The sequence below is a fragment of the Podarcis cretensis genome (assembly GCF_951804945.1).
Source record: "Podarcis cretensis genome assembly, chromosome: 6".
In the NCBI taxonomy this organism is placed as follows: Eukaryota; Metazoa; Chordata; class Lepidosauria; order Squamata; family Lacertidae; genus Podarcis; species Podarcis cretensis.
This window is the reverse complement of record NC_137175.1, coordinates 99,717,376-99,745,246: the sequence shown is the minus strand read 5'-3', so window position 1 is coordinate 99,745,246 and position 27,871 is coordinate 99,717,376. Positions and strand designations below refer to the sequence as shown.

General features: G+C 45.2%; 1 protein-coding gene across 1 annotated transcript in view; it reads right to left on the bottom strand.

Moving 5' to 3' along the window:
* Nucleotides 1-27,871, bottom strand: part of LAMC1 (laminin subunit gamma 1) — a 127,312-nt gene that overhangs the window by 50,145 nt on the left and 49,296 nt on the right. Inside the window, exon 2 of the mRNA XM_079981040.1 lies at nt 1,288-1,592. Within this exon, the coding sequence (XP_079837166.1) occupies nt 1,288-1,592 (305 nt within the window). The remainder of the gene's footprint in view (nt 1-1,287; nt 1,593-27,871) is intronic.

Sequence of the window (27,871 nt, the reverse complement as noted above, 5' to 3'; positions counted from 1 at the left end):
ATGCTTTGCTTGCCAGGAAGTAGGGGAGAAATTAAAAAAAAGTAACCAGAGATATGTACATGTATTTGGTTTGCTGGAAGTTTTCCAGTCTCAGAACCAAGTACCCATGTACAATACACACAATGAATCATACTTACACGAATGCTTTGTTTTAAATTCTCAGCTTCCGCTTTCCCATAGACTCACCACAACCCAAGGGAAACCAGCATAATTGCTCCAGAACAGATACCTGCCCCAAGGCTCTTAGGCTCACGTCTGTCTTTTCTTGGGAGCCTGAATTCCAGCACATACTGAAAAATCATCAGTGAGGCTTTCATGTTCACAGCAACCAGTATTTTTCCTGTTCATTTCATAGCTTTAAGATATGCTGATGCCAATTTGAAAAGGAAGCAGGCGGATCCCACGGAAAAACAAATACAACAGCCATGCAACACAACAGTTCTGTTTCCCTTAAAAGGAAGATGCCTGGTTTCCTTATTAGGAGGTGTGACAGGATGTAGATTTAAATGAATCAGTTAAACAAGAGGCAGTGATGGCCCCCAACCTAGATCGCTTTTGAAGAAGATTAGACAAATTCATAGATATTAAGGCTATCCAATGGCACTGCACTTCTGAATAATGCTGCTGGAAACTGCAGGCGAGGAGAGTGCTGTTGCTCTCAGGTCCTGCTTGTGGTCTTCCCTTGGCCAGTGTGACAACAGGATACTGGACTAGATCGGCCACGGACCTGATCCAGCAGGCTCTTCTTACGTTCTTATAAAAATCTGCACCAGTTTTCCCCTGCAACGAACCACTGGACCTACATGGTGGACCACAAAAACAGCCAAATTCCCAAGCTCTCCCATTACCATTTTACTAATTATTCTTCATCACACATGTATATCAGTCTCCTTCAAAGGAGCAGACAGGTTGTTCTGTGGTTCCCATTCATTTCAATAGAGATTGTGCCAGAGAATGTGTGAGGAATCGCACCCTGAGGCTCAGATCTGTCCATTCCCACTGTGCTGCACTTAGGCGCCAACCTGAAGCTGCTTCGCGTCTCAGGCCAGGGGTCTCCCTGACCAGCTGCTAAACAGCAAGATACAGAACACACCTGAAGAAGCAGGACCATAGGTAACCTCGCTAACTGGAGCATGCTGTGGGCCTACATTGGGGTTATCCATAAAAAGTAGAGAGGAGCTGCCTAGTGTCTTCTTCTGGTTGTACCCAGGAGAGACTTAGATATGAAGAACTGAGATGTGCCTCAATCACAGCCTCTGATCCAGATCCAATCCCCATTCTCCTTACCTGTAAGACAGGGCTGTTGTCAAAGTTGTAAGCGCTGGGCCTGCCCTCCAGTGTTGAAAAGGCTACGTTGCCTCCCGTGAGTGGAGAGATGTCACTGAACTCGTCTGTGCAAAGGGCCTGCTGTTCATCCTCCCCGGTCCTGATGAAGGCACGGCTGGATTTGCGGTAGGTGTTCTCGCACGAGCCACTGTAGTACTGGTAAGGCACCCAAGGACCATCTTCCCGAGTGCGTTTGTAGATGGCAAAGCTCTCTGGCCGGCTGGTGTGAAATTTCAGGCGTACGTATGTAATATCAAAGGCCTTTCCTGTAAAAGAAGAAAAAGTGTTGAGAGTTTGAGACTAAAACACAAGAGCAGGAAGAGAGAGAAATGTCTCTTCGTTCTTTTCAAAGTCTGCAGGGTCAACTTGCTATAAATGTTTGTGTGAAAAATCATAATGAGAAGCTATGTTTATAATATCAAAACAAAACAAAAAGACTATGTTTGTCATACTGTAAACTTGTAAATGGTCGCTCTCCTGGTTACTTGTGGCAAGAAAAGACATTAGGCAATAGGTTAGAGGGAGTTTTAGCACACTAGATGAGAATGGACACTTCTTCCCAGCTGAAAATGTGCCACAAATGTTTTAGAGTGGTGTGCATACACAGCTTTGTCATTTTACCTGCAAGGAGTGCAACTGGTATTTATTTTAAATTTTTCATAACAGCACAACTGCCCACTCTGTCATTTTACTAAAGGAACAATTAATCAATAGCATTTGTATCCAGCCCGTCCTCCGCATGAGCTCAGTGCAGAATGCATGGAACTTATCCTTTATTTGCCAAAGCAAGGTAGGCGAGTGATATATTGACCTGTCCAAGGTCCTCAGTGAATGTCATGGGGTGGACAGAGATTTTAATTCAGATCTACTGTGCCTAAGTACCATACTCTACCCATGTCAACTCATGGGATGCAACCGTGGTGGTCCTTTCCAAGGACACAAAAAGTAATGTGCAAATTCACTTTTTGGACTCTGACATGCAACAAAACACTTGTGTGTACCGTATTTTTCGCACCATAGGACGCACCGGACCATAGGGTGCACATAGTTTTGGGAGACGGAAAACAAGAAAAAAATATTCTGAACCCCAGAAGCCAGAACAGCAAGAGGGATCTGGCTTCCGGAATACCATGTGGCTGTTCTGGCTTCTGGGGTAACCGCGCCAAGCCTCTTCAGGGCAGCGGGATGAAGGCTCCCCCTGCCCAAAGAGGCTGCGCAGGGCTAAAGCAGAAGCCAGGACAGACGTGTTGCTCAAGGGGCGCTGCGCCTTCTCTCTCTCTCTGCGCAGCGCCTCTCCTTCACAGGAGAGGTGCTGCGCAGAGAGGGAGAAGGGGCAGCGCCCTTCAGCGAAGCTGGAGAAGGAACAGAAGGAGACCCTTCTGTTCCTCCTCCGGCTTCGCTGGACAGGCGCGTCGCTGCAAAGCGGGAGGAGGAACAGGAGACCCTTCTGTTCCTCCTCCGCTTCCAGGACAGGCGCGTTGGGGTGAAGCCAAGGAGCCTGCATTCGCTCCATAGGACGCACACACATTTCCCCTTCATTTTTGGAGGGGGAAAAAGTGCGTCCTATAGAGCGAAAAATACGGTATCTTCTTCCCCTATGCCGACAATGCCCAAGCAATTGAGGCTGAGGAGGATGAAAGAATCACACTCCAAAAGTTAGCACTGAAGACAGGAGTCCTTGCTCCAACATAGGTCTCACTACCTCATGCGCATATGAAATGTGCAGCCGGTCTGCATGCAAGTCAATGAAACATGAGGCTTCTCCATGCAGTTAATGCTTGATTTGGCCTGAAAGGAAATCTGAGGGTGCAATGTTAGTGGTCACTGGATTACACTCTAGGGTTGCACACTACTCACCCAGCACAAGGTGTAATATGGAGATAAAAGGAACAGGTAACACAGCACCGTCCTGGGCCAAAGTCCCACTTCTCCAGCACCCCATTCTCACAGTGTCCAACCAAATGCCTATGGGAAGTCTGCAAGCAGAACCCCAGTGCATCAGCACTCTCCGCATCCGATTCCCAGAAACTGGTAGTCTCCACCATATGGCCGTTGTTGCCAGCATCCCCTGATAACGATAAGCCCCACGCATCTGTCTAATCCCCTTTTAAAGCCATCCATGCTGGTGGCCATCACTACATATGATGGGGACAAAGTCCAGTTTAATTTTGTGCTGTGTGAAGAGGTTCACTGGATGACCCTGAGCATCTACATTTCCCACACCATGCACAATTTCGTACCTGTTCCCCCTCTTACTCACCCTTTTTTTCTAAACTAAAAAGTCCCAAACGTCACAACTTTTCTCATAGAGCAATTGTCCCCTATAAGCTCAGGGTTACTGGAAGCCTCTCTCTCGGTTTCAGACCAAACCCCAAGCGGCTATAAGGGGCTGACACATCTGGACAACACAACACGGTGGATGTGCAAACCACTTAGAAGCTGAACTACACTGCAGGGTTGTCCCTCTCTGGAGAGCCCTTGCCAGACAAGGCAGCGCTAGAAAGACCGTAAGGCAGCTTCCTAAGCAAAATATCTGGAACACTTGAAAGTCTATATAAACGCTAAATAAATAAATGCTAAAAAACACACACCCCATTGCTTTGTTTTAAAAAGGTACTTGCATAATCTTGAGCCTCACATAATCTTAAGAACTCCAAGACAGAAGACATGTTTCTGTGTATGACACTGAATGTGCAGCAACTGGTTCAGAAGTGCAATATTGTTTCCCACAAAGATGATGGGCTCATACTTTCACTTTCCCTATAGTTGACACAGCAAAGAGGAAATGCTGGAGCCAAGCCAGAGAACTGGGATAGTCGGGCCTCTTGTTGTGACAATCAGAGCCTTTGTTAGCTCCTCATTTCGTGCCATTATGGTTAGGATCAAGGAACTGTTTTCAACTCAACTTAACCATCCCAGGAAGGAAGAAAAGGGGAATCCCCCTTTGATACTAATTCTTTGTAGGCAATCAAATGAAGAATAGCTTCAGGATTTATCAGCTTTAGCAAAAAGCAAACAAAAAACCCCACTCTCTTCCACCCCACCCCCACCCCCTGCCCACCTACATACATTTCCCACCCAGTTTGTGAAAAGAGGCCTCTCCATTATAGATTCTTTCCATTTGCTGGCATATCCCCAAACAGGCTCAATAAACATCAAATAAACCAGCCATGATCATCTTTGCATCCTAGGAACATGCGGCACTCCAGCATTTCACTCCCTTTAGCTCAGCGGTTTTACGAAGTATCTCCCTACAGGGAACTCTTTCTTCATCAAGTTATCTGAAAAGGAACCCCAACCCACAGCAAGGTGGTTCTGGGGCACACTGGGGGGCAGCCTTGCAAATACAGGTGCAAATGCTGCTACGCCCAGAAACTTTTACCATTTATACATTGATGGTCTGGAAGCAGAACAGACGTTGGGGCACAGCCCAGGGAAAGTGGAGCACTTTTAAGGTCAACTGTTTTCAATGGGAAAATCCACTGGCAAGTAAGCTTGAACTTTGCCTCCATTTGTCAGCTCTCTTCTAGTTACGAAAGCTTTCCTGTCTGGTCAGCTGGATGCAAGTCATAGCTTGCCACAGCCAGCCAAATGAGCAGCTCTTTTCAACGGCTGGAACGCATGCCATTCACATGGGTTAGTGATGGGGCTCCCTATCACCAAGGCCAGGGATAGGAACCTTTGGCTCTCCAGATGTTGCTGAACTACAACTCCCATCAGCCCCAGAAAGCATGGCTAGTAGCTGGAGGTGATGGGAGTTGTAATTCAGCAACATCGAGGGCCAAAGGTTTCCCAAGTGAACTGCAAATGTACTCTGGAGCACACTCTGTACTCTCACATGGTTGTGCATTGCAGGGCCAGTGATGAAGGGTGGAGGGCAAGATGTCTTCAGCATTTTTGGTGTTTATTCCTCAGCAAGACCATCGGTAGTAGAGGACAGTTTGAAAGGAACTGATCTATTACAGCACTGCATCAGCATTATAATAGCCTAACTGTTAGTTGGGGGACTTGTGGCCCAGTGGGAAACATGCTGCTCTTGGCCTAATTTCATGAAAACCTCAGCATCCTCTGGCTCTCTGAAAGCCACATGCCTACAGTTCTTCCTAGAAATCCCTTCTGCTTCATATTTGTGTGGATGTGCATAGAAATGCATGGGGTGTTAGAGGAGGGGTAGTGCCTCTGGTGGGGGACATGCTCCTTCTGGGTAGTCCATCCACCACTGGTCCCCACTCTGCACTCAGCTCTCAACTGTGACTCGTAGAAACTGTCAGCATTCAATAGCAGCCACATGCCAGGAACGGCTTGGACTAGGCTAACCAGGTGAGGGTAGCAAATGAGTTTCAAATCCTTGGTGATTTAGGAACTGCATGTGAAGATAGACTCCAGCCAATAGAGTGGATGAGACCAGTGGTGGGTCTAATGGTCAAGAAGGCGGTTTCTGGAGGTGCTGTAGAGGGAAGTGAGGAGCAGGTGAGGCCATCCACCTGGGAAGGTAGCCCACCTAGGAGAAGGAAAACACTGACCCTAAACCTTTGCTGCCTTGCAGCTACACTCATTTGTGAGAGCGGCTTCGTGAGTAAACCCTGAGGAACAATCTGTACCTGCCTAGTTGTGGGACATCTTTGGGAGAAGAAAGGGCTCAGGAGTAAACCCTACGCAAATCCGGAGTGGAGTCTCTAAGGCAGTTGGATGGTGTCTTGTAGGTCTCCTTCTGGTAACTCCTGCAAAGAATAGGAGCTGGGGCCATGGGGACTTTGCCCCCCCATAAAATATCTGAGGGGGCTGGAGCCCCCCAAAGTTGATGGGCATTGCCATTCAACTGGTGTGCATGCATCACATCATGTGATCAGTTATGTGGGGCAGGGCTCACCTTACTCAAGTTGGCACCCCTGCAACTACACTGGTGCCAAACATCTTGCTCTGCTTTCCTCACATCTGCAAGGCTGAGAGGGGGGTCTCATCATCTAGGCAGCCCATTCTGCCCAGGCTTGTCCCCTGGGGGGAGTTCACTTTGGTGCTGCTAATGCACCATGAATGTGATAAAGAAAGAAACACAAGTGTAATCCTGCAACAATATACTCTCTCCCCACGCTGGCTGCAGCCTCCCCTCCCAAACTTTTCCTTTGGGGCAAAGTTCCTTAAGTGGGGAAAAGGTTCTCCCCAGCAAAAAGGCAATGGCGCAAAATACTTAAAATTATGAGGCATGTTCTCGACCGCATCAGCTGGGCAGTGCGGATGGCACATTTTTGAAGGGGTGGTGCTGAGAAAGTGACAGAAGGAAAGCAGCTTTCATTTATGCATTTATAATGGACATGGAGAATCCATTATAAGAGCTTCAAGAGTTACATGTGGGGGTGTAAAAAAAAAACCACCCTCCTTTTTGAATTGGGAATGAAATGAGCATTCTTAAGCTTCACTGTTCAAGAACACTGGCACTTCTGTTAAGAGACGCTTCAAGGAATTTTTTTTAGCAAGAGCTTGCTGGACAGCCTTCCACCACAGTTGTAGCAACAGGGGATGGGGCTTATTGTTTTCAGATTTTACAGTGGAGCACACTGGCTGCCATTCCCCAGTCTGGGTGCATAACTAGGAATTGTTTTTATTTTTTGTCAATGGCCTCCTGAAAAGCTCAAGACAAATGACTCCTGTGCTACTCCCAGTCCACAAGGCAGACAAATGCACTGTGGGCTCCCCTTGCTGTTATGTCCTGGTGGCATCAGAAAGAATAAACCTGCGGAAGAAGAAGAACTAGAGAGCTGCCCCTGGGGTGCCTGAAGCAGTTAACAAGAGTTACAACTGTGGGAAGAGCCTATAAATAAATAAATAAATAAAGCTCCCACCCCCACCTTCCTCTCAAGGCTTCTTGGCTGTGAGAAAAGTTCCCAGAGTGAGGTGTACAGCTGCACACCAGCTGTTATTGTTTCACCTCAGTGGGCAGGGCTGTATGCACACACGATCTCACCACAATAAATGCATTCTGCAACCAAGCAACAAAAGCAGATACCACAGAATGCCCTTTGCCCAACACTGCAACAGAGATGAGGATAGTTTGTGAGTGCATGTGTGCAAGTGCAAGTGTGTGTACAAACACACAAACATGCACTATTCAAGCACAAAAGAACACACAGCCATTTAGATTTTACAGTGGAGCATAGATTTCTTAAACTTTGAACAATTTCAGTTATCCCACTGATCACACCTGTTGCCAGAACAAGTCACCGAGATTATTTTCCCCATGAAAAATTGTCATGTTTGCTGTGGCACCTTAAAGTCTAACAAATTTACTGTGGCACAAGTGCTTTCACATATAAGACCCTATTTCAGATGCTCAATGTGGTTTGTGAGACGTTGTCAATGTTACACACACGTGGGTCTGCAGGGTGTGTGCAGTCACCTGTGCACTTCTTAGTCATGCGAGGAGACTGGTGTGTAACAACGCAATAACTGCAATAAGATGCACTAGCATATTCACAGTTTCATTGGGCCCCTCAGATTGTCCCTGTTGTTGTTGGCACCTGTCTGTCTTGAGAGACAATGGCATGTGCCTCCAGGAGTGAAGTCAAATCGCTGTGTCAGCAGCACTGAAGTGACCTCCTCAGGCTGAAGCCTGTATGGAGGTCCTGGGCTGTCCAGACGACAAGACCTCTCTCTCGGTCTCGCTGATGTGGTCCAAAGGAAAGCACAGCAATGTATGTGGCTGCAAGCATTCCCAAGAGGAGGCGTACAAGGTGCCATGCAACTGTCTTAGGAACTCTACTCTGGATTTTTTTTTTTACTCCTTAGTCTTTTCTTCTTCCAAAGATATCCTGCAAGGCAGTGGAGGTTTCAGAACAGAGTTTTCCTTCCCAGGCTGAGGAACCCCATTTACTCCCGACTTCCTTCTGCAGCACAGGCAGAAACTGCCTTGAAAGTTGGACCCATTTAATGGTCTTGCTCCCTCAGTGCTATAATTTATGTGTGTCCTCATCAGTACATCTCTGCAGCGGGTGGCGCTGTGGGTTAAACCACAGAGCCTAGGGCTTGCCGATCAGAAGGTTGGTGGTTTGAATCCCTGTGATGGGGTGAGCTCCCGTTGCTCGGTCCCTGCTCCTGCCAACCTAGCAGTTCGAAAGCACGAAGTGCAAGTAGATAAATAGGTACCACTCTGGTGGGAAGGTAAACGGCGTTTCCGTGCGCTGCTCTGGTTTGCCAGAAGCGGCTTAGTCATGCTTGCCACATGACCCGGAAGCTGTACGCCGGCTCCCTCGACCAATAAAGCGAGATGAGCACCGCAACCTGAGTCGGTCACGACTGGACCTAATGGTCAGGGGTCCCTTAACCTTTACCTTTAAGATAGCAGTAGAAGATGCTGCCGCTGTAGTGATAATTACATATAAGCAGGTATGCAAAGAATTTCAGCTCACATGATACTTCTTCCATGCAAATGCATGCAAACATGGCCCGTATTTGAGAATTTGATAACAACGTATAAATTGACCCACAGTGGAAGAGATAAGGAGTTCCTTTCTCCTCTGGAGTGCTTAAGCTTAGACTGGAAACTGCAGTCTTTGTACTGTGTCACGAAGCAGCAAAGCTTGCACTAAGAACAGCAGGACCACAAGGGGCACAGATTTTAACAGCAAGTGCCAAAGCCAATATATATTTTTAAAAACCTCCTGGCACACAACCTCATATTTCCTAGGTTTTGTTTCTTCCATTTCAACCCAAGCTAAAACACCAATAACCTGGATTTGCAAAAGCAAGTTTCTGGAGAGGCCCTAAATGTGGGCTCCTTCCGGTCAAAGCACATAAAGCGTTTAAAAACCATATTGTCAGAAAAGCATTGTTTAATGTCTGGTCAAGATATAAGGACTTGCTTGAAAATAAAAACCCAAGGTGGTTGTCACCAATGGAAGCAAAGGCTCAGAAAAAGCTCAGTATGGAGGCCAATTGGCCGAAATATTGGGAAATTTTGGAACAAGAGGGAGACAAATTAAAACTGGAGAGTTTTGAAAAGGTAAAAAATAGAGTGCGAGACTGGCTCCATTATTATCAGATAATGGAGGCATATTATTTGGACAAAAAAAATGGCTTCCAGGTGGAAAAATCAAAATTGGAAACAGAACTGCTAGATCCTAAAATTAAGAATTTGTCAAGAATGTATAACTTGCTGTTGAAATGGAACACTCAGGATGAAACGGTGAAATCTGCTATGATTAAATGGGCACAAGATGTTGGACATAATATTATGATGGCTGACTGGGAACAGTTATGGACCACAGGTATGAAGTTTACAGCATGTAATGCCTTAAGAGAGAATATTATGAAAATGATATACAGGTGGTACATGACACCAGTCAAGCTTGCAAAAATCTATCATTTGCCCGAAAATAAATGTTGGAAATGCAAAGAGACCGAAGGTACATTCTTTCACCTTTGGTGGACATGCCCAAGGATTAAGACTTTCTGGGAGATGATCTATAATGAAATGAAAAAGGTATTTAAATATACCTTTCTGAAGAAACCAGAGGCCTTTCTCCTGGGCATGGTCGGCCAATTGGTGTCAAAGAAGGATAGAACTTTCTTTATGTATGCTACAACAGCAGCAAGAATACTTATTGCAAAGTACTGGAAGACACAAGATCTACCCACCCGGGAAGAATGGCAGATGAAGGTGATGGACTACATGGAATTGGCGGAAATGACTGGCAGAATCCGAGACCAGGGAGAAGAGTCGGTGGAGGAAGATTGGAAGAAATTTAAAGACTATTTACAGAAACATTGTAAAATTAATGAATGTTAGAAGGATGTTGGAATGAAGTTATGTGGTTTTAGCAGAAATGTTATAAGGGTTTAGGAAAAAATAGACTGTTAATTGGTGAAAGGAGGGAAAGTAAAGTTACATCATATTGAGATAAATTACAGAACAAAAATTGGAAAAGATGGAAAGGATTTGCTGAAATAGTTAACCGAATTAGAATATAAAAAAGGGAGGTGTGAGGAGGTCAAGGAAACAAGCAAATGAAAGATAAGTTATGGGAAGATTAGTTGTGGTTTTTTTTCTTTTTTTTCTTTTCTTCTTTTTTTTCTTACTGTGATGTGTTGTTTTGTTTTTGTTTAATATGGTGTTATTACTTTTGCTTTTGCTTTTTGTAACCCTTAAAATTTTTAATAAATATTATTTAAAAAAATAAAATAAATGTGGGCTCCTTCCATCAATGCTGTCCATGGGAAAGTCTAGCATGCATGATCTAGAGAGGCAACAAGCCTTAAGCAAAGGCAACTACATGTTTTGCTTGCAGGTGTCATATTATAAAACAGTTCAAAAACAGGCCACTGTGCTAATGCAACAGAACAAAACCCACAATGGGTCAATAAAATACTAAAGCTTGGGTTTCAAAAGGCTGGGGTGTGCATGTGGCTTTTCGGTCTTCCTTTTTCAGCAACCACCCTGGCCCCAAATGTTGGGTGGCCTTCCAGAAGTGCCCCTCTGAAGCCATCTCTCTTGCTTCCTTCTCAAAACCCACCTTTTCCATGAAGTGTGTAGAACAGTCAACTAGTCCACATAACCCGCTGCTGTAACTAAGCTGAAGTATGTGTAACCGAAAGTAATAAAATATTATTTCTTGTTTACTCCTGCTCCCATTTCCCTCCCTTTTCTCTGCTGTCTCAATTTTGATGTTATAAGCCCCTCAAAGCAGGGGCTGCCCTTCCTGAATTTGTAAGCATCTTGTATAACATTACAATGCAGGCAATACTTCCCATTTGTGCATGTTTGGCACACGCATGACCGCTGACACACATGCTGTTTTTGGCACCGGAAGGGGGCAGGGGCAGAACGGGCTTACACACGTCCCACTGACATGCGCTGTGCCTTGGAAGACAACCCCTGTGTAAATGGGGAGTTGCCTGTGTATAATTTTAATAGATAACCAAGGCACCCCTCAAAAACTTCACCTTGCGAGATTATTATTCCTAACATGGAATTCAAAACATGGTCCCATTACAGCACAGAGGATTCCAATGAATAACAAGTAAGAACAGAAAAATCTCCAGACTAACATAAAAATCACACTGGGGTATTATTGTTTCACGCTTGAACCACGAAAGTTGGGTAATCCCAAAAGGTCCAGAACTTGTTCTACTGCTTAGTGGCTGCTGAGAAAGTCATTCAAATGAATTGTTTTTCCTCTCCTATATGCACCACAGGACATTTGGGGGGGGGGGGGGACATAAAAAATTAAAGTTGCTAGAATGCTTTGTAGTTTGCTGTTCAGCAATTACTAGGAAGAATAAATAAGCAAGCCTTTTTCTCCCAAAAATCTGCCTCGGAGGAAAGGCCACAAAATTGGGAATGTTTACCTGGTTTAAAAATAACTGTTTCTGAGACAAAAAGGTTTACAACACAGATTACCACCAAACTTTCTGGTGTTGAGGGATTTAATTTTTTTTATCACTTGCTTTTATTTATTTTAGAAGTTATTTCTAAACCATTTTTGGGGGGAAGACGGATGGAGAAACTAAAGAGTGATGAGATAAGCATGCTTTTATTTTTAATAATGAAAAAAACCTCACTACAATGAGCCTCTTAAGGGGCTTGCCAATTGGCATTTGAATCTACACAATGGGGTGAGCTCCCTTTGCTCTGTCCCAGCATCTGCCAACCTAGCAGTTAAAAAGCCTAGCAGTTCAAGTAGATAAATAGGTACCGTTGCGGTGGGAAGGTAAACAGTGTTTCCATGCACTCTGGCACTCGTCACGGTGTCCCGTTGTCAGTTTAGTCCTACTGGTCACATGACCAGGAAAGCTGTCTGTGGACAAAAACCGGCTCCCTTGACCTGAAGCGAGATGAGTGCCGCACCCCATAGTCGCCTTTGACTGGACTTAACAGTCCAGGTCATTTACCTGTTTACCTTTTTACTATTTAGGAGAAGCTGGGAGGGATTTGGGATTTGGAGCCAAGAATCAGTAGGTGGGAAAAGGTAATGCTATTCTAGGCTGCACAAAATCACAGAACAATAGAATGGTCAAGTTGGAAGGTCATCTAGTCCAACCCCCTGCAATGCATGGAAATGCCAACTAAAGCATCCATGACAGATGGCAATCCAACCTCTGTTGAAAAACCTCCAAAGAAGGAGAGTCCACAACCTTCTGAAGGAGTCCGTTCCACTGTCAACAGGGTGCAATAGTATGTTACTTCAAGGGAAGTAACAGTACCGCTCTACTCTGCCTTGGTCAGTCCACACCTAGAGTACCGTGTCCAGTTCTGGGCACCACAAATCAAGAAGGATATTGACAAGCTAGAGTTGTGTGTAGAGGAGGGATACCAAGATGATTAAGGGTCTGGAAACCAAACCTTATGAGTAATGGTTGAGAGAGTTGGGTTTGTTTATCCTGGAAAAGAGGAGACTGGGAGGAGATATGATAGCTATCTTCCAGTATTCAAAGGGCTGTCACATGGAGAATGAAGAAAGCTTGCTTTCTTCTTTTCTCTGGCGGGTAGGACCAGAACCAATGGATTCAAATTACAGTGGTACCTCGGTTTAAGAATAGCCCTGTTCACGAACCATTCGGTATTCCGCAAAACCGGAAATAGTGTTCCAGTTAACGAACTTAACCTCAGTCTACGAATGGAAGCCGAATGGTGGAAGGGCACCAGCAGTGGGAGGCCTCATCAGGGAAAGTGCACCTCGGTTTAAGAATGGCTTCGGTTTAAGAACGGACTTCCAGAACGGATTAAGTTCGAAAACTGAGGTACCGCTGTACAAGAGAGGAGATTCCGACTCAACATCGCAAAGAATTTCTGACAGCATGGGCTGTCTGACAATGGAACAGACTCCCACAGGAGGTGGTAGACTCTCCTTCCATGGAGGTTTTTAAGCACAGGTTGGGTAGCCATCTGTCATGGATGATTTGACTGAGACTCCTGCATTGGAGTGAGTTGGACTAGGTGTCCTTCCGTCCTTTCCAACTTTGCAATTCTATGATTTTGTACTCCTCTGCTGAGACTACCTCCCTCTTGAACAGTTTCTCCTGGGGGAGTATGGCTATCAGGGTTCAGCTACACATGTTTATATGTAACATGTACTTAGGCCCTATGGGTTAAATTGCACATTTACACCAGCAAACAAGTGTCTATTGGTGCGCATGCTTAACTCTTCCGACACTATTTTTCTTTGCAGCCAGGTTTCTAGTTGATGCCCAGAGCCAAACCAGCATATTTTAAAGAGAAAAACAAAAACAAAACCCAAGCCCAGTCATTTCAGCATGCCAGTGTCAGAAAGCCTTTAAAGAAATGGTTTATTTATGCCAAAGAAGAGCAGAAGGTCAACTTTTGCCTTTCTTCAGATGCCAAAAATATTAGGGTTGGCTTAAAGGATGGGCTTCATGCTACAAAACTAGCTTCATTATTTTTGCTTTATACTACCAAAAGGGATGGGCTTTGTGCTACAAAAGTGGATTTTAAGTTTTATATTAACCTTGTGCTGAGTTACTTTGCACAAAAGGTGCATGCTAGAAAGTACAGCAGCAATATATTTTCCTCTTGCAAAAAGGAGAGAGCAACTTCAATAATCTTGATGAAGAAAGATAACCCTTTTGAAAAGCTCCCATACCTGTTCCAGCTACGTTCTTTGCCACGCCACTGACTCTACTGGACTGTCCACACATCATTAGTTGTTCTATTATGCTTCTCCAGTGCTATCACATGTTTGTTGTCTGGAGGAGCACTCTTGCACTATACTGCAACAAAAGCAGGACAAAAACCCCAGAACATCTGTGTCAGGAAAAGTTATAGGATTTAGCAGGAAACCACAGGGCATGCACCTACTGCAAATGAAAAAGAATGATTTCCCGCAAACCTACTGGATGTACAATGCCACTGAAAGTGTACAGTACTGTATATAACTGCCCTGATAACAATCATGAGCACAAATAATAAGGAATGCTCAATTAAAAGGGTGTCTGGGAGAGTGAGGGGAGATGTGCAAGTTGCTCATGCTTCACCTTTCACCTGAAGTGCTCCCAAGGTTGCAAGCATCCCTAGTGCCACAGGGAGAGTGCACATGTTCTGCATGTATGGAGCTTCTAGCCTTGCCATTTTAAAAGAAAGACCTTAAGTACCAAGGATGCTAAAGTCACAGCCCAAAATCAAGAGACGAATGAATACTTTGCTAGATTAATGATTGTTTTAACACAGTTCAAGCCATATTACCTGTATACCAGTATAAGCCAAGTTGTGCACAGGGGCACTCCCCTCCCCAGTCACCCCAGCCTCCAGGTCATTGATAAATGGAAGACCAGCCACCAGCAGCCCCCTGGATAAAATGCAGCCCACTAAGGAGAGGAACCAGGCCATCAAATCTCAAACTAGGAGACCAGGGAGGGTGCTGTGGCTTTAATCATTTTGACTTGGGGGGCAGGGTGTTTGGGCCTATGCCATCTCCCCCCCCCCAAAAAAAAAGCGTTCCTCTAGTTAAACTAGGTGTTGGCTGATGCAATAAATGTTCTGCTGTCACACTGCAGCAAAGAATAAGACACAAAAATAGGGCACTGAGGAATGGGCGGTCCGACTCAAAAGCTGCAAACCAGCACTACCTCATGACTCTATCCTGAAGATTTCATCTGCTTTGCTGAGAAGAGGTTTTTTAAAAGTTCCTGTCAGCAGCAGCAAAGGAAGCTGGACTGAAATGACTTTGGGGGGCAGGAGGAGGTTCTCGCCTCCTTGATCTCTTTGCATGAATACCAACAATGCTAAGGAAGTGCTACAGCCTTGAATCTATAAATAGAGAGAGAAGGAAAAGTATGGCCATGTCCGTGAAGGCCCCTCTCTTATTCTCAGAGCACAAAAGCCCCACTGTCTTTGTGCTCTTCAGAACGGATGGATAATTTATATCATAAAATATCCCTGCCAGCTGACGCTCCTCATAAAAGTGCCAGATTGTGAGAAGATTGCCTTCATGAGATAAGCATAGGCTGAAATACTCCCACTCTTGGGAGCTCAGCCTTTTGAGAGCCCAGTACATTTAACTTAAGAAAACAAGCAATTCTTTTGGAGTAAACAATGTTCATCCAAGGACATATGGGCAAAGGTGGCAGTGGGGACAGAGAACGCTACCTGATCAACTCAAGAGCCACACAGAAACCTCCTATTTTCTCGCAGGAGTGTGTTCGCTGCAACCAGATGCAAGGCAAGAGTCTTCAGCAAAGGCAAGAAGCTTCCCTCCCTTCCACCACAAAGACTGCTATGCAGGTTCCACTATGGGCAGGATTCCTGCAGCCCCTTCCTTCCGGCACAGTATTAATGGGGGGATGCTGCAAACACATCTGACTCCTAGAACACGCAGTGTCTCCCTGAGGCACAAAAATTAATGCCTCAAAGTAAACACCCTCTGTTAAGTCTAAGACATAAACAGCAAGGAAAATATTCCTTCAAGGGAGTTCCCCCTCACACACCCTCCATGGATATGCACTTTTAACATTTACAGAACACTCTCCCATGCAATGTGCAGAAAACAAGGCACCCTTAAAAGGAACAGAAATCAAAAGGTAGAAATTTACAGTAAAACAGTCAGAGAGTTACAAAAAAACAAAAACAAATAGATGCTAAATCCCCATGGCCAGGTGAAATAAAAATGCCCCAAGGTCCCCAACAAGCCACCTAAGAACTCATTTGCCTTAAATACCGTATTTTTCGCTCTATAGGACGCACCAGACTACAAGACACACCTAGTTTTTGGAGGAGGAAAACAAGAAAAAAAAATACTCTGAATCTCAGAAGCCAGAACAGCAAGAGGGATCGCTGTGCAGTGAAAGCAGCAATCCCTCTTGCTGTTCTGGCTTCTGGGATAGCTGTGCAGCCTGCATTCGCTCCATAAGATGCACACACATTTCCCCTTACTTTTTAGGAGGGGAAAAAGTGAGTCTTATAGAGCAAAAAATACGGTAGTTACCAGCACATCAAAGTTAGAAGTTGAGTCAAAAAGCAGCTGTATTTAAACATACATGGGACTCTCTTTTTTCTATTCAGGACTCAAGAGGTCCAGATTACCCATGATGACAGAAGTTTTAATTTTTTAAAAAAGAAAGGTACTTTACTGGTGCAAACCTCTACTTGCTTGGCATCACATTTATGCTGGGATCTTGGTACCTACTAGTGTAAGGCCAGCACATCTGAGATCAGTATGCTGTGCTGACATGTTAAAGTTGAATGCACAGGTGCTGCCAATCCAATTAAAACATGAGTTAAGCAAGTTTTTGTATTTTTTCTACACATTTTGTTGTTGTTAAAACTAGGCCTCCGGCTAAATGTAAAAGGTCCAAGTAGATGGGATGGTAGCACAACATCTCTTGTGTTAAAATGCTGGCCATGCCAATTAATCAGAGGAGTCTTAAAGCAGAGAAGCAACATCCTCCATCCATTACTCCTCCCCTCTGCCCTCGCTTCTTGGTGCAGAACCTGGCTAAGAAGTAAACGGGAGGGAAGGCAGTTTTGGGACAAGCATAGTCAGGAGAAAGGTTCAAGCATCTAAGAGCATAAGGAAAGACCTGCTTAATCAGATCAAAGGTCCATCCAGTCCAACGTCCTGTCCTCACAGTCATCAGCCAGATGCCTGGGGGAAGCCTGCAATGGGTATTCAGAGGCATATTGCCCTCGACAGGGGAGAAAGAACCCCCCGCATCTCTGCACATGAAACCAACCTCCTCCTCTGCCCACCAAAACTATCTTACTGCAATGATCTAAGCACAGGTCTGCTATGGTGTCATGTCTACTTCCTTGGACCCAAAGTCCCACTATACACCATGGAGGCTCTTCCTTTGTCAGCCTCCAAGCTATCAGATTGATGCTCAATCTCTATTTGTGGTCGAGAGAAGGCAAAAAGAATAGCTGAGGTGAGCAGAGAAGGAGGTGGGTAAGCACCTTTCTGAAGAGTTTTGCAACACTGCCATAATGTTTAGATAAGACACTGGTTACAAGACCATCTTCCGACTGTGAATTCACTGACTCAGTGAAGAAGCTTCTCTCTTTAATAAGTCGTGTCACATAATTTCAATTCAGGGGGGAAACCAATAAATTCATCAATTCCTAGTGAACATTTAATGCACAGCCATATGAACACACTTGAGGGGGGGGCAGGGGCGGAGAGGTTGGAAGATTCGGACATTCACTGCTTCCCCACCCCTGGCGCTGTGGTCTAAACCACTGAGCCTCTTGGGCTTGCTGATCGGTGGTTCAAATCCCCACCACGGGATGAGCTCCTGTTGCCCTGTCCCAGCTCCTGCCAAACTAGCAGTTCAAAAGCACGTCAAAGTGCAATTAGATAAATAGGTACCACTCTGGCAGGAAGGTAAATAGCATTTCTGTGCGCTCTGGTTTCCATCACAGTGTCCTGTTGCGCCAGAAGCAGTTTAGTCCTGCTGGCTACATGACGTGGAAAGCTGTCTGTGGACAAATGCCAGCTCCCTCGGCCTGAAAGCGAGATGAGCGCCGCAACCCCATAGTCACCTTTGACTGGACTTAATCATCCAGGGGTCCTTTACCTTTTACGTGCATTGAAAGGCTGAGTAGCTGGTTCCAGCCCTCCCTCTGGTTTTAGGCATGCTATTAGGCTCAGCCCAATTAAAAATTTGCAGGGGTGTTGCAGTGATTATTGAAAATGTTATGTCAAAATATATACATGTTGTTCATATCACTTAATGTATTGGTGCCTTCTCTCATTGACGCTCACCACAACCAGGCATTGCTGCGAGGTCTCGCCCATTTCTCATCTCAAGCCTCTTTCACCTGCGCCACTAATGTCACTTCTCTAGCACATCCCTTTGGGTCATCTTGATCTATGGCATTCCTCACACTAGGCCCGCCCGGGCAATAGATCAGGACCGGTATGAGGAACAGACCATGATGTCGGCTTCACTCTGCGATATATTGCTGGTGAAACCACTACCGCTCCTGAGTCCCTCCAATGCTCACAGACTCTTGACTCCCTCCAGTGGGCGCTGCTAGCAGAAGGACTCGGGAGCGGGAGCAGTCTCACCGGCAAAAATACCGCTGAGTGAAACCGACATTGCACTCTGCCCTCACACTGCGCAGGAGGAGAAACAAGCTGCATCGGTGAGGCACTGGTGCATCTCTAAACTGCTCGGCTGAGGCGTGTGCGCTTGCGGCTCCCCTCAGCCGAGCAATTAAAGGATCCCCCAGCTTGGTGCTGTCTTCCACGCAAGTGGGGGGGGCGCACTGGGGATGGCTCTGCTGGGGAGGGCTCCTGATCCCCAGCAGAGCCACACGAAGGAGCCCCAAAGCTTCCCCTGCTCATCCACGAGCAGGGAGAGGACAGGGGACAGAGAAGGCTCCCCATCCCCAGTAGAGCCGTGCAAACAAGCTGTGTTGCCCCAGCCCACTAGGTGCTGGGGTGAAACCGCCTCAGCTGCTGCGGTGAGAGCTGCAGCAGTTTCACCCGGCGCCTTGCAAGCCGAGGCCAATGCAGATTATTTTTTCAACATCATGGTGTATCGCCATGTTGAAAAGCTGATATCGCCCAGCTTTAGCTTCCACTATGTTCATTTCATTTAGTTCATGCGGTTCCTACATGCCTCTGAATTTTACCATCTCCCTTAATTCATCCTATTTATCTTTGTCTTCCTTCTCATCCCCCCTGGGGCTTATGAGAATTTTTTTAAAAAAGATGAAGATTTCTACCTCTTCCCAACGTCTTTGTGCATTCCCTTAGCTGCCCCATATCACTGCCCCCCTCAACATCTGCCTTCCTCCATCCATTGTCATTTTCAAGAAGAGATTAAAGCCCACCAGACTCCCAGATAATATTAGCATCCTCCATCTCTTCCCTCATATATTGGGTATCTCTTTAGATGGACCGCCTACAAATATACAGGAAATTTCTGTTGAAAATCTGTCTTCCATGGGCCATGTAATTCAGGCCCCTGTTGACTAACTACACAAGACAGAACACCCAAATTGTATTTTTCAATTAGATCTGTCACTTGATCACAGAAAACTCAGCAGACTACTTTTATGAGTCTTCATAAATGCAATCAGCCTGTGAATAAAAGAGGGGAACCCACTTTTTAAAAAATTATGCATGTCACAGCACACACACTTTCAGAAGACAATCTCCTCACCCCTTCACCAGAGGAGAAGATGGTGCCTGCCACCCAAGGATTTGTTAGTGCCCTTATTGATGGCGCAGGTGAATTAGTGAAAGCGCCAGGTGAGCTTCTCCAGGGAGAACATTCCATAACCACCACTGGAAAAGTTCTCCACTCTATGAAATTCAGACTGAAAGAAAGCTTAAGTAAGGGCTGCTTATTGTTAATATGTTTTTCTGTCTCCCATAAGTTAATTGTTTAAGAACCCATTCATATGAAAACTGGGGTATAAAGGCTTTCATTAATTAATATATTGATCCAATGGTGCCCCTGCATGAAGCTGTGTGCGCAACGGCCCCATTACAGAACACGGAGAGGGCAGGGCTAGCGGCTGCACAATGAACAGGCCAAGTTTTATTGGGGGAGTGGAGAGGGTGGGAGAGGGAGGGAGGAAGCCACATGCATCTAGACAAGGGAGTCTTATCATTCAGAGCAGGATTTGTACTATCTACAAAGCTCACCCTTCAGCAGGCAAGGCTTCAGGAAATACTAGGTCCCTCTGGGAAATTTAGCAAGGCCTCTGTAACGAAGCTTAAACTCCCACTACCCCCATTAGCTCACACATTCTTCCAGTGCGCCAGGAACAAAGGCCCCATTGACTTGGGCATGTAGGCGGCAGAGACAGTAAAAGGCTGTCTAACACATTATTCCGTGACAATGTGGTGCAGGGCTGAGCTACTGATTCAAGCCACTTTTTCTTACAAGAGCCTCTCACTGCAATGCAGCTGCCTTCTGCCTCACTCCATTCACAAAAAACCTGGTGACTTTTCCCCTTCTTTTTCCACCAGCCTCCCCCTGCACAGCCAAACACACACACACACACACACACACACTTACATACATACATAGAGTGAAGCAACAGCAATACTTAAAAGCCAGAAAGTTGCCACCAACTCTGTGAATCGCCCTGAGACCTCTGGGTATAGGGCAGGATATAAATTCAATAAATAAAATAGTAAATAGTAAAAAAATAATTTCACATTACATAACAGATTTCCTAGATTTTGCAAGGCAGAATGTAGGTAGCATGGTTAGTCTGCCATATACAGTGGTACCTCGGGTTACATACGCTTCAGGTTACAGACTCCGCTAACCCAGAAATAGTACTGGGTTAAGAACTTTGCTTCAGGATGAGAACAGAAATCGTGTTCTGGCGGCACGGCAGCAGCAGGAGGCCCCATTAGCTAAAGTGGTGCTTCAGGTTAAGAACAGTTTCAGGTTAAGAACGGACCTCCAGAACGAATTAAGTTCTTAACCCGAGGTACCACTGTATACAGCTTGAACAGCAGAATGTGCTCAGAAATAAATCCCACTGGCTGCCTAGAAACAAAATGTTGCAATTCTCTTCCTTCGACAGGCTTTCCCATTTTGATGGCATTAGTAGTATTCAAGGATACGAGGTCCCATTTTACTGCAACCAGGTCCCATTTTACTGCTGATATTTTTAAATACATTGACCTTTTTCCAGAAAGATAAAGCAAGTGATTGTGCAAGTTCACTGTGCATGCAGAGATATTCAGTTGCAAGAGGCACTGTGGTGTTTGAGGCTAGCAGCCACATATGTAGCATGACTGCTCACACCCAAAGTTAAACAGCGTGTGGTTGCAAAGGATGAGGTCACCAATGCCAGAGGCTAAAACACACCCAGGGCCCAAAAACTGAGTTAAAGCTGGAGAGATAGGTAGCTGGAGAGATAGGTAGCCTTACCACAGTCACCTTCCCTCTCAGGCTGCAAGCACACACTCCCTCACCTGGGTGTAAGCCCCATTGGATTCAGTGCAGTTTCTTAGCAGATGTGCATGAGGTTGCACAGTCAGAGAGAAACCTTAAGCCTGGTCTTCCAGGAGGCCTGCCTGCCTGAAAACAGCATCTCCACCCTGCATTTTACACACCCCAGGAGCTGACACGATTGTTGGGATGGCAGCCAAGAAGCAGTGCACTGAAATAACCCTGTTCTGATACCTGGGGAAAGTCCATAACCACTGCAGAGTATATTTCTGTCTTTGATGAGGAAACCAACTAAACCGGTTTGGGTGGCTCCCTAGAAAACCTATGGGCTACACTAACAATTAGTTTCACAATCATCTTGCAAACCCCAATAGTTTGGTAAAAATAAAACACTTTTCCTTTAAAATATCTGTTTCCAGGGTTTTGTAAAATTCAAAATGCATGAAAGACTTCTCTTGAGTCGCTAATCTCACCACAAAGTATCTAAAGCAAACAAGCTGCTATCACTAAACAGGATGAAGCACAAGACCTGGCAGGTGTCATACATGGGGAATTCCATTTTCAAAGCTAATAATGAGTTACATTAACACAATGCCAATGCCTTCATTTCCATCTCATTTTTGCAAACCAATGAAACTTGCACTCTAATTGTATGGAAGAAGGGGAAGTGGATGGTGAGAATTAGGCACCTGGGCAAAGGAGGAGGGCTGCATGGATTGCTAGGGGCTGCCATACCTTTGGTAGTGGGCAGGAGAGGAGTGTTGGTCTGTACACACTTATCATACCTTCTGGACTGTGCACTAGCCAATGGAAGTTGGAAGGGCATGTCAGCCATCCCCCTGATTTGGCACACTGGAAAAACCAGTGGCACTACAATTCCTCTCAAGTGGATTCATGACCACAGAATGGGACTTGGAAGTTAGCAATCTGTTTTGCTTCATGTACTGCAGCCATAGGCAAACTCAGCCCTCCAGATGTTTTGGGACTACAATTCCCATAATCCCTGACCACTGGTCCTCTTAGCTAGGGATCATGGGAGTTGTAGTCCCAAAACATCTGGAGGGCCGAGTCTGCCTATGCTTGATGTACTGCAAAGTGGATGATGCTGAAATTGCACAGCGATCGGCACCACAATGTATGGCAGTAGTGTTACAAAGTCGTGGCCTCTTGTACATTTGGATAAAGAGACAGCAGTGCTGTGTTTCAGTGAATATCCACACTTTGAGAAAAAGTAACATTCACACATGAATGTTGATAACGTCAGATGAACACTATGAGGGACCCAGGAACACAGATAACTGTTGCCAGTCATCTAAACAGATTAGTCAACATTCATTGGTACACATCTGGAAAGTAGGCAAATGGGCACCTATTTTTGGACATTCAATAACTTCACCCAGAATTTACAGCATTCACATGCTTTTATCAAAATCTAATTTTAGTGCTCAATGCAGCAGTTTACAGAAGATCATAAAACCATCGGTAATATATAAACAGCCACCCAACCCCCAACCCCCCCAATATGAGGTCAGCAATTAAATATTCATCTTCCTTGCATGGTTGATGGTGTTGAAAGCTACTGAGCAGGCCAGTAGAACTAACAGTATCACACCATCTCCCATCTCAACTATTATCTGGAACTACATAAAATCATGGACCATAAACCAGATTGAAATAGTTTCAGATAATCCACATCCTCCATAACTGTTTGAAGTCAAGGCATCACCACCTGCCTGAGCACCTTTGCTCATGTTTGTGACTGTTTAATAGTTGATAGTCATCTGGGTATATGGACTGCTTCTTCAGGCGCATCCTAGGAAAAGCTTGCTCCAAGTCAGCTATGACTGCAACTTCTCTCAGTGAAGCATTTACAAACCCTGTTCCTGCCACTCCTCTCTTGCAATATGGGCCAAGGGACACACCACTCCAAGAACATTCATTCTAAAATACTTTCTTTTTAAAGGACGCACATTAGAGGAGCTACTTCCAGCATCTTTTGGGTGAAATGTGTAGACTGCCGCTCAGTTCACCATAGCAAAGACAGAACTTACCTTATGCTTTGGCTAGCGTTGGCATGGGTAGGGGGAGAGGAGTGACAATGTGATGTTTAGAGCATTTTGCAGCATGGCCCTCTGTCTACGGAAGTCCTCAAATTTCACCTACTTTCAATTTTGTATATCCCCACAGAAAAGAAGGCCTTAGCAAGGATTACATTCTCAGAGTGTGCTCATTTGTGCAATGAAATCATATGACATTTGGAAACCAAAGTTATCATGATTTATTAACAAAGGAGTGCCAGTGCTGAGAAACCATGACGTATCTCTAGAGATAACCACAGCTACTGCTGCCACAAGCACGGCAAAACTGATTTTACAAGACATAGGCAAAAGTTTAGGGAAAGACTAATGTTGCAATTATATTCTGGTGTATTCTTTGTAGAGTACCACAACTCAGCATGACTCCTTACGAAGTAACATAAGTAGAGAAAGATGACCCCTTGTTATCTTTATAACCCAAATTCTGACAACAGGCAAAGAGAGGGAGACTTAAGGCTAAGCACATTTAAGGGAATCAGGTTGAAGATGAGGTCTAAGAATGGACTTCAAGGGAAAAGTGGTTTAGATATGGATTTACAGGAAGAGGTGGAAACTCTCATCAAAGACAGGATGGCTGACATCCGAGGTGCTACAACTACCTGGTTTGTTTCAGTGTTGCTTTGGTAACACATGAAACTCTTGAATCATGTGGGGTCAGGTTAAATCATGTTACTCCTTTCCATACCAGCACTGCCATCCTCCCAGCCATCTGCTGGCCTCGAAACTCAGCTCAGTCCCATGTGGGTCAGAACTCTATTTGGTACCAAGGTGATGAGATTGAAACTTTGGCGGTGGGGAGGGAAGAGCATCTTCCACACAAGCTTGGCAATGTAAGAATTGGGTCTTTATCCTCTAAACCCGAGGTGGAGGACACAAAAAGATTCTTCCCAGCATCCAAGGGAACACCCTGTTCAGCACTCTCTTCGCGGAAGAGATGGATGGATGGCGGCTAACAGATTGAGGTTGAATCCTGACAAGACAGAAGTACTGTCTTGGTGGGCAGGTGTGGAAGACTCCCTGGTCCTGAATGGGGTAACTGTGCCCCTGAAGGACCAGGTGCGCAGCCTGGGAGTCATTCTGGACTCACAGCTGTCCATGGAGGTACAGGTCAATTCTGTATCCAGGGCAGCTGTTTATCAGCTCCATCTGGTACGCAGGCTGAGACCCTACCTGCCGCGGACTGTCTCGCCAGAGTGGTGCATGCTCTAGTTATCTCCCTCTTGGACTACTGCAATGCGCTCTATGTGGGGCTACCTTTGAAGGTGACCTGGAAACTACAGAATGCGGCAGCTAGACTGGTGACTGGGAGCAGCCGCCAAGACCATATAACATCGGTCCTGAAAGACCTACACTGGCTCCCAGTACATTTCTGAGCACAATTCAAAGTGTTGGTGCTGACCTTTAAACCCCTAAACTGCCTCGGTCCAGTATACCTGAAGGAACGTCTCCACCTCCATCGTTCTGCCCGGACACTGAGGTCCAGCACCGAGGGTCTTCTGGCGGTTCCCTCACTGCGAGAAGCCAAGTTACAGGGAACCAGGCAGAGGGCCTTCTTGGTACTGGCACCCGCCCTGTGGAATGCCCTCCCACCCGATGTCAAAGAGAAAAATAGCTACCAAACTTTTAGAAGACATCTGAAGGCAGCCCTGTTTAGGGAAGCTTTTAATGTTTAATAGGTTATTGTATTTTAGTGTTTTGTTGGAAGCCGCCCAGAGTAGCTGGGGGGACCCAACCAGATAGGCGGGGTATTAATAATAATAATAATAATAAATTTTATTTATACCCCGCCCTCCCCAGCCGAAGCTGGGCTCAGGGAGGCTAACAACAATCAAAATAATCCAACATTCTAAAAACCTTTCATTATAAAAATTAATTAAAATCAAATTGATGGCAACCATTAAGCAAAATTCTGTGCAGATTGCCAGAGGAGGGGGTCAGGCTGCGCCCCGACCAAAGGCCTGGTGGAACAGCTCTGTCTTACAGGCCCTGCAGAAAGATGTCAAGTCTCGCAGGGCCCTAGTCTCTTGTGACAGAGCGTTCCACCAGACTGGAGCTGCAGCCGAGAAAGCCCTGGCTCTAGTTGGGGACAGCCTAACCTCTCTGTGGCCTGGGATCTTCAGGTTGTTTTTATTTGCAGACCGTAAGTTCTTCTGTGGGACATACCAGGAGAGGAGGTCCCGTAGGTATTTTTTTATTATTATTAGATGCACGGATGAGTTAATTTACATAATTCACTAATTTCTTATAAATACAGATTCCTCATAAGTTGAAAAAAGCTAGCACATCAGGCAGGAAAAAAACTAGCCTTGTCTGTTGTTGTTTTTACTCTCAAGGATATTATGATATTTTCTTTAATAAAAAAACAAGTAGAGGAACATTAAATGATACCCCTACTTAAACCCTGAAGCTGTTCATTCAATCACCTCCTTCTTTTGTGTAGATAGTGCCTCAGAAATGTATGCTGTTAAGAAGAAGAAATCAGAGCTTGCATTTTAATTTATGGTTTCAAAAGAACAAGGATCAGCAGAACCCTTGTTTTAAAAGCACAAGCAAAACAAAATCCCCTACTGTAAAGGGATGTGCAATGATTTCCTCAGGAATCCTTCCCCAAGTGTCCAGTACGAAAGCAAACTTATAACTGATGTTCAAACCAGGAGCACTCCACTCTTCAAACCCTTTCAAAACAGCAAAGCCTTACACTGCCCAGGAGCATCTCATATACATTGCTCAAAAAACCCACTGCATTCAACACCATGAGCAAAGATCCTAATTTTTCCCCCCACTTAAGTGATCCAGTTTACAGAATTATGAGTGTATTCCTTTGGCCTCTACCTCAAATCAGAAGGTAGAACTACCCTGGTGCAGAAGCAGATCTAAAGCAAAACAGCAGCAAGGAGTGGAGTATGAGATGCCCTTAGACACCTGGTTACCGTAGCCACAAATGAACTAAGAAAAGCTGCTCTTTCTTTCATCTCTCCAATCCATCATATGGGGATAGTAACAGCCAACTACCTTGCAGGGTCATCGATGAGGCTAACTGATATAATGTATGTGAAGCACTATGAGCACTAGCAAAACAATTTAAAATAGAACAATCCATTGAAACTAACCACTCTCTGCAGCTCAATGTTTATTCCTCCATGCCATAGTAAGTATTTTCTACAGCTTAAGAATATCGAACTGACAGATATTTAAGTTCAGGCTATAAAAGCAGCTGCAGAAGCACTTAATGGAAAGCCACGCATGATATAAAACCCAATTAGTTAGACTTTTATTATAAAGTATTTCCACTGACTTGGCTGAAGTACAGGACCCCTGTAGCCTTGCTCCCTTCTCCCTTCAACACCACAAATGCTAACAGGGACTTTAGCAGCAAGCTAAAGAAACCCTGACATCCGGATTAAGTTCAAGAGGTTTCCAATGCTTCAGCTTCCCCCACTAGTCTTTCTTTGCAAGTGTTTCCTAAAAAGAGGCGAAGGAAGCAAATGCACTGAATAGTACGATATGTCTTACACCAGATCAACTTCTGTAACCACAGAGGCCATTCTATACGTAGTACAGGCAATGGTCAATGGGTCTGTCAAAGTAATTAACCACAAAACGAGTCCTTCATAAGTTAACAGTCTCCACTGAGCAGTAAGCGCTTTGCTGTTATAGAGCACATGCACTCAGGCATAAGGAACACTATATAAAAAATTGATCCAAGAGACTGTGATCTAAAAGCATGAAATCTCTCAAAATCTTACAATGTATAAACATTTATTTTCTTTGAAAGTGAACCTAATGACAATCTGATTCATATTTGGTAGACCCAACAGGGTGGGTGAGACTCCTTTAGAGTCCAGATCCAATCTACAGGCCACTAGTTTGCTATTCCTGCTTTACACTCTGTGCCTTATACTGTAAGTTGCTGCAATGTGATAATTTGTGTTGCACTAAGATGGAGGCGGGACGCAGGTGGTGCTGTGGGTTAAACCACAGAGCCTAGGACTTGCCGATCAGAAGGTCGGCGGTTCGAATCCCCGCGACAGGGTGAGCTCCCGTTGCTCGGTCCCTGCTCCTGCCAACCTAGCAGTTCAAAAGCACGTCAAAGTGCAAGTAGATAAATAGGTACCGCTCCGGCAAGGAAGGTGAACGGTGTTTCCGTGCGCTGCTCTGGTTCACCAGAAGCAGCTTAGTCATGCTGGCCACATGACCCGGAAGCTGTATGCCGGCTCCCTCGGCCAGTAAAGCGAGATGAGCGCCGCAACCCCAGAGTTGGTCACAACTGGACCTAATGGTCAGAGGTCCCTTTACCTTTTTAAGGTGGAGGCACCTGGTAAGTATTACTAGGAAATACAGCCTGAGCGCATTCATGCTTCCAGTAACAGCTTGCAAGGTTACAGTGGGTTTCTTTCACACTTTTCTTGGTCACAAGATTAGCTGTGGATTAGTTACATGTTTGAATCATTTTACCCTGCTTTTAAGTGGGAAAGGCTCCCCCAGTGCCCTTAAAGATCAATGTAAACCAAGACAACCCCTGCCTTCATGCTTACAATCTATAAGACAAAAGCGGATGCAGCAGGAGGAGGAAACAAGAG